Here is a 20579-nt window from a genome sequence, read left to right as displayed (position 1 = left end):
AATTATGTTTTTTGTTTAAGTTTGCATTTAATTTTATATTATAAAAGTTAGTCAGTTTTAAAATATGAGAAGAGTTGTGTTTGATTTTTCTAAAATAACTTTTCTCTCCTAACTTAACTTTCAACTCATTAAAAGTAAATCATTGATAGTATCGTCTTTAGTGTGCACTCTAACTGCAACATGAGGTTGTTATCGTCAGAAAAAACTCTCTGAATAAAAGTCTCACACAAATAATTTGAATACACTTTAATCTACTTATTTGTTTTGTTAATACTTTTTGTTTCGATATTATTTCGTGTTTCCTTATTTGATCTTTTCCACATTTTGTGCAGATATTTGCCCGGTCTCTGCTAGAGGTTTTCTTTAACACTATGTTACATGCCTCCCAAAAGTTGTCGTAATTAGGGGCGGTCACTATATAGAGGTTGTTTTTCCTGGGGGTTTCACTGTATTGAAAATAGTTCTTCCATACTGTGCATGCACGGAAAACTATTAAAATTCATTTTTTCATACTTTTATCGTGACTCGTATTTGGTAACTTTGGTAAAAGATTTCGATTCGAATATCTTTAAAATTAAATTAAATTTGAATATCTTTAAAATTTAAAACGAATCTAGTAGTTTTCTAAATAGTTTTTGTAAATTTGGTAAGAAGTCTCTCTATGGTAGGGGCTTTCCACAAATTTCATTTAGTACCTTTAGGCAAGATTTATTGAAATGAGGCCGATATTATGGGCGAACATCCCTAACTAAAGTATGTTTTCGTCTATGGTGTTGAGCAATGACAGTCTTAAACCCAAAAAACGGGTCAGCAGTTCCATGCCGGTTATACAACATAGTAAAAATGTAAGAGCAATCCAAGAGGGATCTTAAGTGATAAAATTAAGATCGAGTGAAAACAATACAATAAAAACAATAAAACAAAACTCTAAGAGCTGCATAAGAGCGATCTAGTGGAAACAAAGTTTAAAAATCAGAAATAGTAAAACTTAATAAAAACTACTAAGCGTTTCTGTGGCACCAAGCAAACCTTTATTAAATGAAATAACACGAAAAGCAAACAGAGACAAATTAATTCGAAAAAGTTTGAGTTCACTGATAAGATAAGCATACATCCTATAAAGAAGTGATAACATTTAAAGTTGGATGGTTTAGAAATTGAAGAAAAAAAATAATGAATTGTGATTTCCAAGTATTTTATAATTGTGAAGGTGCTCTAAAATCATTAATCATTGAATTTTTGGTTTGCATTTTGGATTAGAAAGGTCTCTAAAATAGAAGGACCAAAACATAAAATACCTTTGGGAATATAAGGACGGGATGAGAAATCGAACTACAGTTTTTTGCAAAATCACTAATCAACAGTGTCTGAAAATCCTTATCTTCCTCTTTGTGAATAATTCTACCCCCTCATCCGCATTTTTTACCTCTGCAGCACAGTTTGACAATGAAATATTTGTAGACTTAGGCAGGAATGAAAAGTTTAAAATACCATTTTTTGTAATTTTATTATTCGGAAACTATTCACCGATTTCTTTTTATTTTATTTTTGCATACAAAAAAACGTGCCAAGATAACTTAGACACTATAACAATGCAGCTTAAAATTTTTTTTAAAATTATTTCAATGATAAAATTCTAATATTTTAAATGTTTAATAGAAACTGATTTCAAATAGCATATTGAACACAATAAATAATTATTTCAAATTACTTTTTATATGAAATAATTATATGAAAATTTTTTTATATGAATAAATTATATGAAAAATTTACGGTGTCTTTGAAGTTTATTTGAGGTTGTTTTGAGGTGTCAGGGTTTTTTGAAAGTTTATTTGAAGTTGACTTCAAAAACAACTTTCAAAGATCTATCTCTCAAGGTGTATAATGAAGGTGTAGGAAGTTGTTATATTTACACTTGAGGTTGTTAGAAATCTATTTTAGTTGTAGTTCATTTACGTCGCACTAGAGCTGCACTATGGGCTATTGGCGACGGTCTGGGAAACATCCCTGATTATGATCCGAAAACATGTCATCACAATTTTGATCCTCTGCAGAGGGGATAGCACCCCCTAAATCTATTTTAGAGCAGCTAGCTTAGAGAGGTTATTTTTGAAGTGAACAAGCTATTTTTTCTGAAATTCAAGCGAATAAATATATTTGAGGTGTGAATAATTTTACCCAATCTCAACTAAAAGTATTGCTGAGTTATGCATGACGATGATTTTATGAGGTGTAAATGAAAGTAAAATTGAGATTTAATTATAAGGTTATTGTTGGTGCAGAACATAACCTCATTTTTTACTTCAGATGTTTTTTTTTTCTTCAAAAACCTCCTACTTTCTTGTAAGGGTAACTCCGACGTAAAATTTACTCAAAACGTGAAATTTACATTAAGGGGTCCAAACATTCGACCACGCTATTGGCCACGCTATTAGGAGCATATTCTCCAGAATATAATTATCTTATATTTTAGTGTTCGAAAATATATAGATAAATACCCGTAGAAAAAAATATAGGTATGCTAAGTATTGTTTTCGTTACATGTCACAAAAGAGTCTGATTTCTTAACTAAAATTATTGGTAAAACTAATTATTTAGCCTATTTTAGGCCAACTACTTAAGCCATAATACGTGATCAGGAGAATGAAATTTATTTAGGGTAAAGCACAATAAGATTTAAATCAATGTTTAGTGGTATTTGCATACTACACATTTAGTTCAATATAACATTACTACATCCATTATATTATCCGCTTTCAGATTATTTCGATTAACATTATATCGATTTCACATTTGAGATTATTTATTTAGATGATAATCCCTAATATTTTAATTTGATTTGTTAAGAATGGATCATGTTTCTTAACAGTTTAAGTAAATAAATGAAAAAATACTAACATTTGGTCTTAGATAATAAATTATGAAATAAATATTTGTTCGAATTTAAAATTGATCTTAAAGCAACGCCGATTGAAAGTTGCGTTTATTAATATTTACATAGACTTCAATAGAAATATTTGAAATTGTATTCCTAATAAATGCGTAACCAAGACGATAATCAAAACTCGGAACCATTAATTCTGTGCATAAAACTATTACTTTTTTCAAAGCTATCATAACTTTTTTTTATATATATTTTTCACATTGCTTAAAGCAAAGGCCAGTTTCAAATGAGCCAATATTATAAATTGCTTGTATTCAGTATTTAATTTTTAGAAAAATATTTTATTTTAAATTTTTGGAAATTTTACGAAAAGGACAGATTATTAAATTTATTTAAAACTCATTGTATAAAAGGTGAAAATATCAAGTAATAATTTTTTTAAATAACTTAAGTTAAATTTGATTAAAATCATTTAAAGGAGTAGAATTGAATGAAATCATTTATTTAAAACTCATTGTATAAAAGGTAATCAAAATTTAACTGAAATTATTCATCAAAATAAAAAATTGCAAAATCATTTAAAGCAGTTAATTTTGAATGATCTGAAATAAAGATTGGATTGAAATCGTTCTGAAAATAGAGATTTACGGCAGAATTTATAAAAGGTAAGTTTGTAATAAATAGAAATTTATTGTAGTTTTTTTTTCTTCAATACTTTTAAAGATGGGTTACTTTTTTATTTGGAAATGATTGGAGTTATGTTTGTTGAGAATTTAGAGCTGTAATAAAATTAGTTTTAAATGTTAAGTGTTTCCTGTAATTCCTTGGTTATTTGTCTATTGTTGAACCTGGGTAACTGTTACCAAAGTTAAATTTAGCAATCATAGCCTAACCAAAGTTTGAAGGGTAACAGTACAAGTTTGAATGGATAATTGGTAATCAAAGCTGAAATCATGTATATAGATTATATTGAAATGAATGATAAAGTCTAAATTTGATTAAAATCAACGAAATTGAGACATAATAATTTTGAACGTTTCTAAATCAGTTGAATCGAAAACAAAGGATACCAGATGAAAGAAAAATATGCGACAATGTCGTATTAATGATATAATCATAATAACACAATAGTATTATAAGAGCAGAAATAATACTTTAAGCTGAAGTTTTAATGAAATCAGGGACTGTAAATGTTTGGGCTGAATACAAGAACAGTTAGACTGAAATCGTTCCTGTAACGATATCAGTATTGTTGAGAACATAACTACTATAAAGTATTGGTTAAATGAATTGATGTAATGAAATTTCGGTTTTAAATCATGCTTACAAAGATAAATATTTGATTTAAAATAAATATTTAGTCTAAATCATATCTACATTGAAGGTTTATCTGAAATCATTTTGAAAAGCATTACGACTTATGAAGAGGTAGCATTAAAAAGAGTTTGCTTGAAAAAATGATACAACGAAAACAATTAGAATGAAATCAATGCTAAAATAATGCTTGATAGAAATTTTGATTTTTTTGTTACGAAATGTTTCATGTAAATTATTGATTCCAATGTAAATTTGTATGATGTAAATTTTAATTCCTACAACGAAGAGTTTTTTCTCAAAACCTTGTAGTGTCGAATATTTTTCGAAATAGAACATGAATTTCAATTTATGAATAGAACATGAATCGACCTTTCAACTTATAAGATATCGAAAGAGTAAGAAGATAATCTAATCATTTAAGGATTTAATAATATTTAAACTAAATTGCATTTAAAGTATTCAGGGAAAAAGCATTCTATTAAAATAGTTAAAATAAATTATATTTAAATCAATCTTTCTTAATTAATAGTATTTCATTAAGAACAAACATAAAATCGTATAAAATATTCTACCCAAAGTCTAATTGTTAGCCGAAACGCTCTGTTCAATCTTACAGAAACTGGTTATTGTGGTTATGTTGAGTGTAGTTATAGATATTAATTCAAGTCAGGATTTAAGTTATCTCTCTGTTTCATCATTTGAGATAACGAAACTATTGAACATTATTCATTAATTTGAATCCAGTTTCACGCTAACTCTTTTAGTGTTTCAGATAACAGGACTTTTGATCATTATTCATTAATTTGATTTCGAGCTTAACGGTTATTCTTGGATTTAGTATTTCAGGTCATGAAACTATTGAACATGATTTATTCATTTGACTCGATTTTCCCTAATTTTTTTTGTTTTAGTATCTTAGATAACAGAACTATTGAGGGAATCGATATGAATTTGACTCGCGATTCATGATATACCTCTTAGTGTTTCAGATATCAAAACTATCAAACTATAGAGGGAGTAAATATTAGTCTAACTCGAGTTTTGCGATATCTCTTTTATAATTTCAGATAACAAAAACTTTTATACATTTTTTATTAATTTTAATCAAACTTCACATTATATGTTTGTTTTAATATTTCAGATAACAAAATTATTGAACTATTGAGTAAATAGATGTTTATATGACTCAAGCTTCACGATATCTCTTTTAATATTTCAGATAATAAAACTGCTGAACATTATTCTTCAATTTGTATCAAGTTTCACGACATCTCTCTTTTATACCATTTCCAATAACAAAACTAATAAGCTCGATGCCTAAGTCAACCTTAGAGAAACTTATCATTGTGGTCATGCTAAGTGTAGGAATAAATATTAACTCTAATCGGGCTTCACGATATCTCTTTGCTTTAGCATTTCACATAACGAGAGTTATGGCTGTATCGAAAGTCATACTTTGCCTGTATATGGGGCAAATGCCCCTAAGTATTACTTTCATTCTAGGCTTTTCATACGTCTTGGTTCAACTGCTTTGGTATTCCTTGTATATGAAACGATGTAGAATTCACAGGTTTTTCAAAATCTTGGCGAGCAACAGAGATAAAACGAAGGATAAAAGGATTGTCCAATGCACAGTTGGTTCTGTCATTCTTCTATTTCCTTTCTTTGGCGCTATCGCAAAGGACTTGGTCATCAATATCTTGCACGATAAAAACCCTCGAGTAAGCTGTGAAACTTTCAACGTACCGTCTTACTTTCCTCACTTTTGGATCATAAATTTTTTTATTGCCACTCTATCATCATACACGTCATACTGTATGTTTTTTGTGGTGACTTTGCTTTACTGTCTGAGTTGTTGGCTTGTAGCTGATCGATGGAAAATGAATGAACTGAGTTCGGTTGATCCATGGATCAGTTGCAAAGAGCAGATTTCATTCACGAAGAAGATGGAAGATATAATGTCCTTTCCGATCTTTGGTGTGATTTGTAAAATCGGAATGGACGTTTTCACTTTGGTGCTGATGCTTACTAGTCCCGGGCATAGACGTGGTTATGACGTTACCTTTATCGTTGCCTGTGCTCAGCAGTCAATTATGCTGGTGTGTATAGTTTTCAGTGCGGATTACCTACAAAAAAGTTGTATGAATAATATGAGAATGGCTATACGTTATAAAGCATTCGGAAAAAAATCTGACAGAGAATTGGAATGTGTGTCTTTGCTCAAAAAAAGCAAACTCACTGGATGGAAGATATTTCACATTCGGAAACCCTTTCTCATGACTTCTGTGGCAACGTTGCTGTCCTATAGTATTCTTCTAAAGGAACTGAACAGTGAAGACTGAAGTTAATTCACGCGAAATAAAAAAAAATTTCTATTCTGCTTTATTATCCTTTAATACACAGTGTGCACGAAAAGAAGAAAAGAATCGGCGCACAATTCGAAAATTTTTCGACTGTTATTAAATAAATTTATGAAAAAATAATAAGCAGTCATCAAAAAATATTTTCTACATAGAATTTTTTCTTTAGAATTTTGTTGCAAAAACTTCTCAATTTGCTTAGTGATTTCTCGATTTGCATGGAAATTAACATTAAGGGATTTAAACTTTCGAAGGCTTTCTTACTTAAACTATTAACTAGCGGTGCAGCCCGCAAAAAAAAAGATATCACCCTGAATAACTTTCCTTCTAATGATCGGATTTTCACGTACTAAGTGCCAATCTTAATGGTTTTTGGGGGTGACCTCAAATATGCTAATTGGTGCTAACTATTAAATAAGTTGCAAAATTGAACACAAAAATGTACTTTCTCTGAATAAACATGCATTTTTTTACATATTTGGATTCTTTATCTTCAAAATATAGGGGGTAACCGAAATCTGGTAACCGAAATGTGATCCCCATAGTTTGGCCAGGAGAGCGATTCAAAGTTTGGAACCCTTAATAATAATTTCACTTTTTGCGTTTTTAGTNTTAAAGCTCTTCCTAAAAATGCCATTTTTCACCTACTACTTTCTAAACTGCACCTTCTTACAAAAAAAAATGCCACTTCCTAAACCAATTTCAAGACAATCTAAATAACTCACTATCTTCCATCAAACAACTTGAAATTCATAGAACAAACAACTACCAATCTTTTATTTCGAAATCCATTGGGGTTTCCCCGCACATTTGTCAGTCGTAACCTTTTACAAAAGAAATAACGCAAAATTCTACAAAAACTAATTCACCATTTTATTATTCTTTTTCATCCATCGTCCAAAAAACCAAAACAAAAAAATGATCATATCTATAATATCAAGCTTTTAGCTCGCAACATCAGAAAATGCGTGTTATTACATCACGTGACCCTGACAATAATTATTAATAAAAATGTTTAATCAAAATTTATAAGCATCTTAAAATTTCTCAACATCTTATATATCGTCTTAATCTTAAAAGGAATTTTTTAATCAGCTATACGGGAGTGTTTCTCAGAACTATTTTAACAACTATTGAATTTATTTTAACATTTTTGAAAATCTTATTCTTTACGCTACTACGTATATTATTTCTTCATTAATATACTAATCACTTTTCTTAGTACTTTAATTTAGGTTTTCTTTAAAGTAAAGTTCCTTTTTAAATTATTGTCAAGTTTTTTTTTAAAGAAAACTTAGAATTATTGTCTTCTAGCTAAGAATAAAACCCTGTTAAGAAATTGAGAGTATTCCGCTGTTAAAAATTATTTGATGCAAAACAGCTGACTACTTACTAAGCATACTATTTTTTTCAAAAAATAAATATAAACTATTGATTGTCTTTTTTTTTGTTTCTTGTGACTTCAACATAGATTATCTAAAATAGTGTTGATGTTTTATAAGTCACTACAAAGAGCATAAAAATACTGAACACAAAAAGCTGTCAAATACATAGCCAAAACTCTTAAGCGTCTTAAAATATCTCAGTATCTTAAATGCCGTCCTAACATCTTATAAGTTGTGAAATTAAATTTTTTATTATCAGACCTCGTGTAATTTACAGAAAAATCCAACTAATTATTTCATTATATCTTTATTCTTTCTATATGATACCATGTAGAATTTTTTCTGGATAATATACTAAACTATTTTGTTTAAATTTTAACTTTAGCTTGATTCCCAAGATATTATTGTAGTATAATTTGTTATCAGGAAAATGCCTTATATTGTTAAGCATCAAATACTAAAAATTGAAATTTGTAAAAAGATTCCGAAGCTGTGCCAATTTTAGAATCATCTGATTTAAAAAAAAAAATGCAATAAAAAATACGCGATTTCCGTACTTATTTTGATTAAAAATAGAAAAATAAAAATTTAAAAAAAGTGGCAAGAAGGTTAACATACGTTTTACAGAAACTGTGAAAACCAATTTTTCCTACATTTCGTCATGAAAGGATAAGAATGATATTGCTCCAAGGAACCAATTCAAAAATTTCGTTAATTCCATAATAAAATCTGTTTGATCAAAACATATTATTCATTGAAAATCAAAGCGAGAAAAAAATTTACTTTTATTATTTATCTAAGCTCAATCGATTTATTTAATGATAGCGATATTAAGGTTAAGGATATGCGATGGAAGCCCCATTTACTACAATACTATAAATGCATTAAATCATATAGCTTGAATAATTTATTTAAGCAAATTATTTAATAATTTTAAGCAACTGAGGGCGTAAAAATAAGCTCGATCGAAATACTCTCTAAAGTATACCCTAAAATATATGTGGAATAAATTTTGGAATCGATAGATAAAAAATATCTTTTCAAACGACATTGAGTAGAATGGAAACGCTAACTTGTTTGAAATATTTGTTCTTGTAACTATTTAGTTTCGATTCTTGGTGCTAGGGGACATTCCATTTTCTCATTCGATTTTTGAAATTTCAATTGTAAATGGAATTTTTTTATGTCATTAAAAAATTTTAAGGCTTGCAGCAAAAAAGAAGAAAAAAATTTCACTCCATTGATTTTTTTAGAAAGTGAATTATAATTCTTTCAATCTGAGAACTTGTGCTATATCTTACGTAAAACTTATTATAATATCGAGTGAAATAATTTAATATGTTGTGTTACTAAATGGATAATCCCAAGAAACTGAATCGAAAATATAAAAACTTCATTGATTTAAAAAATAATAGATGATAATAAAAATGGACATGTTTTGAGCGTCCAATAATTAAAGTCACGAGTCATTCAAGCTTGACAAGTCTTGAGAATGGGTGCTTATACTTGAACTCTCGAAACATGTCGACTGTAACTTCCCTCTGCATATTTTTTGAAGTCAGTTGAGTTTTTATCATCAATTATACTGTTTTACATTTTAGTCTTGATCATTATTTCGATGAGGATTTTACACTCTTTAAAGTAAACATATGCATTTTAATATTTTAACAGGATTCATGTGGCCTTTAAGAGCGTAAGGGCACCAATATTGCAAAAGTTAACTTTAACTTTCAAATTAAAATTTTGAGACCAGATATTTTGAGTTAATGAAATTGAATATTTTATCTTTTAAGTTTTTGTGCCTCCATTTCAGTATCTTAAAAACCTTACAAGCTCTGTTTAAAAAGAGAATATATATATAAGAAAACAAAAATAACCATAGTAGCAGTATTTGGTGGTAAATGTAGCTTATTGAAATTGAAGAACATGCTGTGCTATATTTTATGGCGAATTTTCAAACGTAAGTTTCGGAATGTATCGAAACATGAGGATGCTATTGGCAAATCATCTTTATTTAAAGAAAACCATGTAACCTAAGTATCTAGCAGAATGAAGCGATTTTTTAAACAATGAATCGTACAATATGCAACATATTATTTCAATATCTTATTCTTAAACATAACATATTTCAATGTTTTTAAAATGATGCTTAACATTCGGCAATGCCTTGAGTTATAGAAAAAAGAAATATCGTTAATTATCGAAACCCTTGTGAATGTGCAATAGAATTACTATACAATATACATCTTATTTTTCAAGCACATTTTTTGTTTCTTCAAACTTTCTTGCCTAGAAGACATGACTTCTTGCTAAAATTAAAGCTGTAAAAATGATTATCCCTTAAATTTTGTATATAGCTATAATAAGTTATGTTAGTTTTATTTTAGTATGAAATCCTCGCATAAATACAGTAAAAGAAACCTAAATAATGTCAGATAAAAAGTTCATGCATTTAAATTCTAAAAGCTTAAAAAATTATAAATAATTTATAAATCAATTCAAATTTTCTTTTCAAAGGAGATTAAAAGAAAAAAAAATCGCTGCTTTTGGGACAGAATATTGTTAAAAATTGTCTATTGCATAGAAACCTCGAGATATCGCATTAACCATTAATTAAACCTTTCCGAGTAATCACAGAACATTATTTCAATTTTTTTACAGTCAGAACTTGGCTGCCAAGCAACCAGAGCTTAATTGCTTAGCATTCCTCTTTTGAATTAGTCTATGGGTTATCTTAAAATATTCATTTGCGGCGGCGACTTTCGTTGACTGTTTTCTGGATTATCGCCAAACGTATAAACCTTTATTGCGACCCAATTTATGGCCCAATTTATTCACAATTTTGTCTACCTCCAATATTTCAATGGTCAGAATTCCAAATATGTAAAAAAAAAAATATATATGTTTATTCAGAGAAAGTGCTTTTTTGAGTCTGATTTCGTAACTTAATTAATAGTTAGCACTAAATAATTAACATATTTGAGGTCACCCCCAGGAACCATTAAGATTGACACTTAGTTCGTGAAAATCCGATTATTTGAACGAAAGTCATTCAGGGTGATATCTTTTTTCTTTTTGCGAACTGTACACTATTTTAAAGATGACAGCTACCCCTATATTTTGAGAGTCATGTATAGAAATCCATACAAAAAAACGTATGTTTATTTAGAAAGCGAAAGTTTTTGCATCTGATTTTGTAACTGAAAATGTAGTCTGTACAAATAAATTAGCATATTTAACGTAAAGCCTTTCAATCACATTAAGATTGAATCTTTTTGTGGGATATCCCAATCATTAGAAAATAAGTTATTCAGAGAGTTCACTTTCTTATTTGGAGTTCTTTTACAAAAACTTTGTTTCTCTTTATAAAAAAAAACATGAACATTTTAAAGTTCAGAATAATTTAGTTTTGGCTGTCTTGCAATAAAAATGATTTCAGAGTTTAAAAAAGAATTAAAAATACGTTTTGTTACAATCAAAAAGTAAATTTCGTAAACAGGAGCAAGCTACGAACTTATTGCAAGATAACTACGGCTAATTTTAAGAACTTAGGTAAGAAAAATGAGATGTTTTTACTAAGCTTTGAAATCAGAAAAATGAGATGATTTTACTTAGCTTTGAAAGCAGAAAAATGAGATGATTTTACTAAGCTTTGAAATCAGAAAAATGAGATGATTTTACTAAGCTTTGAAATCAGAAAAAATAAATGATTTTACTAAGCATTTAAAGGAAAAAATTAGATGATTTTACTAAGCTTTGAATTTAGAAAAATGAAATGATTTTATTAAGCTTTGAATTTAGAATAATTATGTTTCTAACGAGAGAACTGAGCGATCAGGAAAATTTGCTCTCTAATATAATAATGGGCTATTTATCAGTTATAAAATATTGTTAAATGGACAGTAACCGAAGATTCTATCTTCCATAAAATTAAACTTTAATACATGATTACATTTGCTTCAAATTCTTTCCGTCACTTGATGCAAGAAAACGTGATGTGTTGAATCACTTAACTAATAAACAATAAGTGACGATTATATATTTAGATCCGTTATTTGATTGCGTGACAAAGCAATCCAACTGGTTATCTTATGAATCACGTGAATCAAGCGAAGAAAAGGAATGTAAAGAGATGTAATGCTGATACCCGTTTTCATTCAGAGTATTTCACACAAAACTGTAACAGTCTATCTTCGTCTCTCAATGACTCAACAATGAACAAGTAAGTGCAGTGATTTCATTTCTTTTTTTTCCCAACCTTCTGAAATTAGTTATAAATAAAAAAACATTGTAAAAAAACATTGCTTTTGAAAGCGATAAAATTTTTTCAATTAAAATAAATATTAATTGGGCGTATTATAAAGTATTTTAGACTTAGGGTGGTCACCCCCACTTGATGCATTTTCCAGCTATGACGTCATCAAAAATAGCTGTAACTCGATGACAAAAATAACATTTATGTTTATACTTAACTTATTAGAAGAAAAATTTAGTTAGTGTGTTTTAATTATTATTCATAAGTTCATTTAAAGTCTAAGGATGTGTTGATGTACAAAACTCTCGAAATTCTGGTCGCCATGGCTCCTGAAAAGTCTGAACTGGCTCCCAAATTTATATATTTTTAAATTGTTTCTTAAATTTAAAACTCGTTAATAATTATGCTTTCAATAAAGAAATAAACAAAAAATCTATAACATCCAATTAAAACATTCGTAAATTATTATTATTTGTAGGAAGAAGGCAAGGAGTTAAAACTTCATCTCTCCTTAAATGTGACAGACAGTTTGTTGTTGACAATCACATAGTCGCTTTGGTAAATGTCTGAAATATATACTAGATCTAGCTAAGTTAGTTATACATTTGCCCGGTATGCCCTACATCAATGTTTTTTAAGGATAATTGCCACTGCCCAGTATGTACTTGCCCAGTTCTCCGAGCACTGGTGTTTCTTCGAATCTATCCTCAGAAAATATTAAAATATCCAATAAATATAATGATATCAGCGAATAAATTAATATCAAATTGGATATAATAAATATTTCGGACATTCACCGAAGTGACTATGCGATTGTTGACATTCACCGATGAAAGGCGACATTCTTTTGATTTCGGTCATTCACTGTAACATATCTCTTTTTTTCTGTGTCAATATGAGGTCATACTTTTTTGTGAACAGACTATATAATGGACTATGAAAATCATAAAAAAAGGTATCTTTAAAAAAGGTACACTTAAGTTTATAAGTACCTGCATAAAAAAGGTGCGTCGTGTAGGCTAGTAAAGCACTTGTATTAAAAAGGTATCTGTAAGCTATTAAAAAAAAGTGGAACTTGAATAAAAAAAGAATTTCCAAGTTGCGTCAAAGACTTTCTATGAACGTGATTTTTTAATTTCATCTAAGAATAAATAGAACTCGTATACACTAAACATACCTAACCAAATATTAAACAAATAATAGATACATAATAATTTGATATTGCATTTAATATATACCTTTTTTTAATTTTTGAGAGATCTTATATGTTTATCGCTCACAAAGAATATGCAGCTCAAAAGCCAGAAAATGTCCCCATCGTTCTACTCCATGGTGTAACGAATGCAAAAGAAACATGGGATGATTGCGCGCAGGAAATCGCCAACAGGACGGCCTCACAGGTAATAACTGGTTTATGGTTTTGTTAGGAAAAATGTAGCAAATCTTAACCTTTTATTTCAAGGCAATGAGTTCAATGTGATGTGGATGAAAATAAATTATTTTAATATTGATTAATCTACCAATGAGTAAAAATTGTAATTAAGGAATGAAACTGATTTATACAAATTAACAAAAAGAAAAAATTAGGAAATATTTAAAACAATAAAACAAAGTGGAAAAAAAAGCATATAAAACCAAATTTGTCTTATTTTAATAATTTAGAAAGTTAGAAACACAAATCAAGCAAGAAGCGAAGAAATTATAAAGATATGTATGTCAGCAAAACAGCACTTCATCAGGGGACACACTGTCTGCCAACATGCAGGAGAGCCTTTCTTTCGTCAATACAAATAAAGTTACAGTTAGATTAACGAATTAGTTAATCTAACTGCAACTTTATATATTTTTCTTATATGCGGGAGTTTCATTATTAGTTCTTACTCAGTGATGATTTTTCATTACATTCAGATTTCAATTTTTGAATTTTTGATTGCTTTTTCTTATTTAGTTTATCTATTTGGATATGGGGTCTCGGGGCACAGTCAGTTTTTGGTATGACGTAAGAAAGGCTTCTGTGTGTTGGCACAGTGTGTCCCCTGATGAAGTGCTGTTTTGCTGACTTTCATATCTTTATAATTTCTTCGCTTTTTGCTTGATTTGTGCTTCAAACTTTCCAAATTAGTAGAAATTGCATCATGCGTCATCAAAAAAGAAAATAGTTTTATTTTTGTTTGACTTAAAACTCAGACGTAGGACGCATCGCTTTAGAAAGATATTTGGTACGTGATAATATCGATGGTGATTATTACAATGTTGACGATGATTTATTGCAAAAGTATTTCGTTTTATGTTTAACGTTTCAAGTCGGCCAAAAATAAAATTATTTTCCCATCTACGGTGGAAGGGAAAATGTTGTTTTTAAATTTATTTCATTTCATTATTTCATTGATTTCAGATAAATTTGAGTCTTATTGTGGAAAGCAGTCAAAATTTCTATTAATAATAAAAGTGCCTTACTCCATTCAGGAAACTAACTTGTATTGGCAACTTAAGTTCAAATTTGAGCCCTCTAATTTGTCGCTAAAAGTTTAAACTCCGATCGACAATAAATTCTACTTCGCTATAAAATGGAGACACAGCTAACGTTTGTCAGAAAATGAATAAAGAAAACGAATTGTCATATGCCACGTTTCTGTAATGAGTATAGAGAATGAGCGCCTTAGCTATTCCATAATAAGTCGTAAATTCCAATGCAAGATTACAGATTCCATCGTCATCGATACTTTTAAATTTTACAAGATAATGTATAATAACTTTCAAAAATAGTTTTTAATTATTTTGTAATGTTTGTCATGAAATTAAAGGAAATTATATACACTGCTGGACAATTGCTAAGGACGGATCACAAATTGCAATGTAGCATAACATTAAGCGAGACAAGAGGCCTAGTAGGATAAAATATGGTTACCTCCACTGTTCAGACATTAGAATAAAGAATATTCATTGTTCTGGAAAGTGCAAAAGCTATGAAACATCTGAAAGAAAAAAAATGTTCATTTGATGCTGCGTACGGAAAAATGGAACAATGCATCTAAATGTCAGCAGGCAACTTGAAGAAAGGTGTCTTCCACGGATATGTGGAGTGTGATGCAACACCGTGGAGTGTGATGCAACATTCTACACGTCGTATCATACTTTGCACAACATTATCCAGCAGCTGTTGAGGCAATTTATCCCATTCCTCTGTCAGTGCACGGATGATGGTGTTCTTGTTTGTCGGAGGATAGTTTCGACCAGCAAGTTGCCTCCCCAAAGCATCCCAAACATTTTCAATGGCGTTTAGATCTGCAGAACGTGATGGCCATACGAGGCGTTGAATACCCTCGCTGTCTAGACATTCCTGAACAGCGGGTTTTTCGATAACATGTTGCGTTGTCGTCCATAAAAACAAATTTATCTCCGACAGCACCACGGAAAAGACGAACATGAGGAAGTAGAACTTCATCAATGTATCGTTGGCCAGTCAGAGTCCCATTCGCAACCACATGTAGGCGCGTGCGGCCATTGATCATGATGCCGACCACACCATGACACTGCATGTCGGATATCGGTCCCTTTCCTGGATATTTTCTGGACGATAATCAGTACCACTCTCATGCCAGATCAGTTGGCGTCTACAATCCGATGACAGACTGAACCTACTCTCATCTGAGAATAGTACGCATGCCCAGTCCAATTGTGATGCTCACGACACCATTGCAAACGGGCAGTACGGTGCTGTCTGGTCAATGAGGCGCTGCGGGGGTATAGTCCTCCTCCCCTGCAACAGTTTTTCGGGAGATCTGCTTTCCTGTGGCAGCAAGAAACTGATTTGCCACCTGCTGAGCTGTGGTGCGCCTTTTTGCTGATAGGACGATGTCTCTGTCTTCTGCAGGCGTCGTACTTCTAACACGACCTCCTCCGTGCCGCCTACTACACATTCCAGTAGTTTTACATGATTTCCACAGCCGTGAAACAACGCTGTGAGCGATGTCGAACTCCCTGGCAACATCTGCTATTTTTCGCCCTTCTTCGATCTTTCCAATAATTCGGCCAAGCTTAAAATCACCTAAGTGATATCGTGAAGACATGCCGAAAATTTCAAGTTCGTCAACTAAACCTTTCCTGTAAAACTTTGACTTGAAACAACAACTCTCCACACGCGTCAAAACCTTTAAAGCTCTTATCAGCGCAATCACGTGATGAACAGACGTGGAAAAAAAATTTGCATACGCATACCTCTTCTTACTATATCCCGCACTTATTCTAATTTTCCACATTTTGCTTCCTTTCATTTTGTGGCTGCTATAGATGATAGTGTTATCCGTCCTTAGCAATTGTCCAGCAGTGTATAAATTGAAATATTACTAAATCAATGTATATAATATCGAATAACCTTTAAAATTATTTCATGAATAGAAATCAATATATTTAAAGCGTCAATTGTAATAAGAAATACTAAATTTTGACTTTAGAGTCTTAATCTATAATAACTGAATAATTTTTTTCAAAATTGTATAAACTAAAAATAAATTTGAACTAACTATTTGAAAACAAATCTGAACTTATAAGTAGTATGTACCTTTCAAGGTCTTCTGTCTGGATGCCAGGAACCATGGAGACAGTGAATGGACGGAGACAATAGGTTACGATAGTATGGCCGAGGATGTTGTCAATTTCATGAATTCGCGATCCATTCCTAGAATCACCATTGTTGGACACAGTATGGGCGGAAAGACGGGAATGGCTTTTGCATTCAAATATGTAAGTTTTTACTTGTTATCTTTAATAACGAGATTAAAACAAAACCTTTTAAGCTAAAAGACATTTATCCTACTTCAGCTTCTTAACTGCACTATTAAAAAAAAAGCTTTATTCGATGGGATTTAGTTTTAGAATTGAAACTTCATATAAATTAGAAAGACGGATACATTAAAAAAATTAAATTGGTTACAACTTAAGAATTGAATCAATTCGAGGACGCAGATTAAATGAAGTAGTTAGTTTTCTCATATTCTTAACATAACATCTTTTAATGGTCATAGAATATTTACTTTTTGACATAGAGAACTCTACATAGTTTTTTTAAAGAAATAAATATGTTTGGGAAAAGAAGTTCTCGCGTTGCAACAAAACAATAATGCGCCCAATTAAACAAATTTACTCTCTTGCAAATATTTTTATTGGTTTTACAAGAAAATTTTTTTTCTTTAGCCTGAAAGACTGGAGTCGCTGATTATTGAGGATATATCGGCACGCAGTCCATCGAGCAGTAGAACAGGGATCAGTTACTACATGAAACAAAAAAGAGATGTGTTGATGAAAATCCCTCCTCATGCAGAACTGGCAGAAGCCAAGAAATTTGCTGCTTCCTATCTATCGGGAGGAGAAGCTGCTGCAAAGGTAGGATACATTTAAAAATTAATTAGCTGCCGGCTGGGATGCAACACGTTACCTTTGGGTTTACACCCAGGTGCTTTAACTGTCACGGAAAAGAGTTTACTTCCTCAACCTGGTTTAGTTAGGAATCTTTGCATCCCACACAATCCTTGCAGTGAATAAGAAAGTTTCCTTCGTTTTCGATCGTAAGCAGTTTTGTATGATTGAGAGATTACAAGTCCGTGAGGGAATTCGTCATTCCAAAACGGCCCAAGTCTTGGTGTTAATTGAATCCCATGCAATTTTTTTTGTCTTGATAAGGTGAACCGTAAAACGAGGCAAAGTAGCTCAGTGTCGTCTTCTATAAAAGATCAATGCCAATGGTTCGCGTGATGCCAAAATAGGCATTCAATATTTTCTAGCTTTAAAAATTTCTTTCAATTTTTAAATTTATATTTTTTGATCATTCTTAATCGAATTTTATTTAAATCAAGCCAATTATTTAATTTTTAACACGTTTTATAAAAAGTTAATTTAAATATTTTATTCTTTTCTTTAAGAATGTAACGGCTGACATTTTTTTTCAATACAAATGTAAAACTCATGCATTCACTGTCGCGACTTAAATCGACCAACTAAATCTATTTATAACTCTTTATTCTTTATTTCTCACCACAAAAATGTTTCAGTTACAGGGTTTTACTAATTCTCTCACTCTTTTTTTTGGCGATTAGATTTGGCCAAATTATTTTCAAATTTAATATTGATTACGGAGGTTGGCTTTATTTTCGGCTATGCTTTCTTTCGTTAAATAGCCAACTATCTCTCCCCATGCTGTCCAATGGGAACCAACTTTTAATTTTGAATTCTTTGCATGGAGACTGATGGGGAAATTCGGTCTCTCAGCCACAACCGTCTAAGTTTCAGTTTTACAGAAATTCGTGATGTTAAAAAAGGGATTCTCTTGATCCCTTTGAAAGAATTCCTTTCTTTATTTCAATATTTCTAAGTAAGGCCATATTCTCTAAATAATAAATGAATTTTTCTCAAATGAATTTGTTTATTTCTCTGTGACAAATATCTCTTCCTAACAAAATTAGAATGTGTCTCACACGTCCAAAAATTAAACTACAAAAAAAAAACATTCACTATACAGCAAGGAATTTGGATTAAACTGCTACGAAATAATGATGCCGGGCACCAAGTGATTGTTCGTACCGAAAAAGTTTTTGTGTTTTCCTCTATAATATTTTCAAATATTTCTTTTTCCTCCGAAATGTATATGTTTTTTGAACGAAATGAGCTTATGTCATTAGTGGGCAAGCATCGGAAAACAAGTGACTAAAAGAAAAAATATGCGTTTTTTTTTTTCAATACAACATTAAAAAAATCGTTCTAAATCGTCATTCTTCCGTTCTATAACTTGCTGACGCTCTAATCGAGAAATGTAATTAATGAACAAAAATAACTTATTTGTTTATTTTAGAGAAAACTGCAAGTAAACACCATTGCGCCGAAAATATGGGAGGGAAGAGATCTCCCACTGAGGATGACTCCAAGCGGAGATTTCGAGTGGAAGACAAATCTAAATGTCATAGTGAACTCTATGGAAAGTGGAAAATGGTCACCTGTCAGCTCTGATGGCCTTTATGAGGGTCCAGTTTTTCTTATCTACGGTACTAAATCTCCATTTAAAGTGTAAGTGGCACGATCAGTTATCATTTCTAATTTGCAGAATACGACAAATAGTGCATGAAGCGCTGCTGAATAATGATACCCTATGCTCTGTTCTGCCAATGTACGAAATTCCATGGATTTTACAGTTAAAATTCGCAAAAGAAGGAAAAAAAATTAAATACATAATGCTTTTTTCTACTCGAACTAAGCAGCACTCGTCGCGATTCGCGAAAGCTCTCTTAGTTGTTGTTTCTAATGTTACTTGCCAAAATCAGCAAGCCTGCTCGGTGAAAGCAAGCGAATTTAAGGCAAAGGGTGCGTTTCTTGTTTTTCAGTGGCGCCGTCTATGGCCAAGAATCCGACTTCAGCAACACACGCCTCACAACCCGTTTATGGGGTGAACCCATTCATACATCCATTCTGTCACAGATCGCAATTTTGATCCGAACCAGGGAACGATTAATCTCCAATTCAGTACCCCTAAAAGTATGATTTGCTATGAGAACATGGATGGCTTTGTGACACGACAGATTTAACTTGCACCAGTCAATAGTTACTACACAGGGAGTCTCCGGCCAGCAGGGTTCGAACCCACGACCTCTTGTGCATGAGCCCAACACCCGACCCATCAGGTTATCACGGCCTACTCGTTTCGTGAATTGTATGAGTGTTAGCCAGTTTTACGAATCATTTTTCTCAAATCTTATTGTCTTAATTTATAAGTTATACAAAGTAATTGGTATTGACTAGATTTATGACTAACAATGCGATACGTATCAACTGGATTTACGAATCACATATCGTAAATCCTACAATGTATCTCAAACAATGCATCTCAACAAAACAATGTTAAGAACAATGCATATCAATTCCTATTTTTGCGGAAAAAAAACTGCATTTTCTTTGCAGTTAACTGCAACTAATTTATTTAAATGTAGCGACTACAAACTACTTTCGAAACCACTGATTTCTCTACTTTCAAAAGACATGCTTCACCGCGAAGAGCATATTTTGCATCAATGTTCAAAATGGCTTAGAATTAAAAAAAAATTGCTTAGATAAATATGAGAAGTTATTAAAAATTCACGTTTACATGATACAGTTTGTTATTCTAAAGCACTTTTTACGAATTTGTTGCTTTTAACCTTCAAACTCAATGCACTTCTCGAAGGTGAATATTCAATTTAAGAAACGTTAGGAAATTATCAAATAGTTGAGATTTAAGTGATAAATGCTTTTTTTATATCCTTTAAGATATAAAGTGCAGTGTGCAAAATATAAAACGGACCATCCTGAATTACTTTATTTCTGAAGATCAGATCTTCACGTTCTAGGACTCAATC

At 31.0% G+C, this 20579-nt stretch overlaps 1 protein-coding gene across 1 annotated transcript; it reads left to right on the top strand.

Annotated features, from left to right (window-relative positions):
- Positions 1 to 12022: 12022 nt before the first annotated feature.
- On the top strand, positions 12023 to 19257 carry LOC107453903 (uncharacterized; the record flags this gene model as incomplete). The annotated part of the gene is given in 5 exon segments (XM_043044630.2): positions 12023 to 12168; positions 13460 to 13601; positions 16771 to 16944; positions 17395 to 17583; positions 19046 to 19257. Coding segments are annotated over 5 exon segments (848 nt in total), but the record flags the coding sequence as incomplete, so codon positions are not given.
- Between the last annotated feature and the right edge of the window lie 1322 nt (positions 19258 to 20579).

This window comes from Parasteatoda tepidariorum, chromosome 6, assembly GCF_043381705.1.
Source record: "Parasteatoda tepidariorum isolate YZ-2023 chromosome 6, CAS_Ptep_4.0, whole genome shotgun sequence".
Lineage (NCBI taxonomy): Eukaryota > Metazoa > Arthropoda > Arachnida > Araneae > Theridiidae > Parasteatoda > Parasteatoda tepidariorum.
This window is presented reverse-complemented; position numbering and strand designations above follow the sequence as displayed.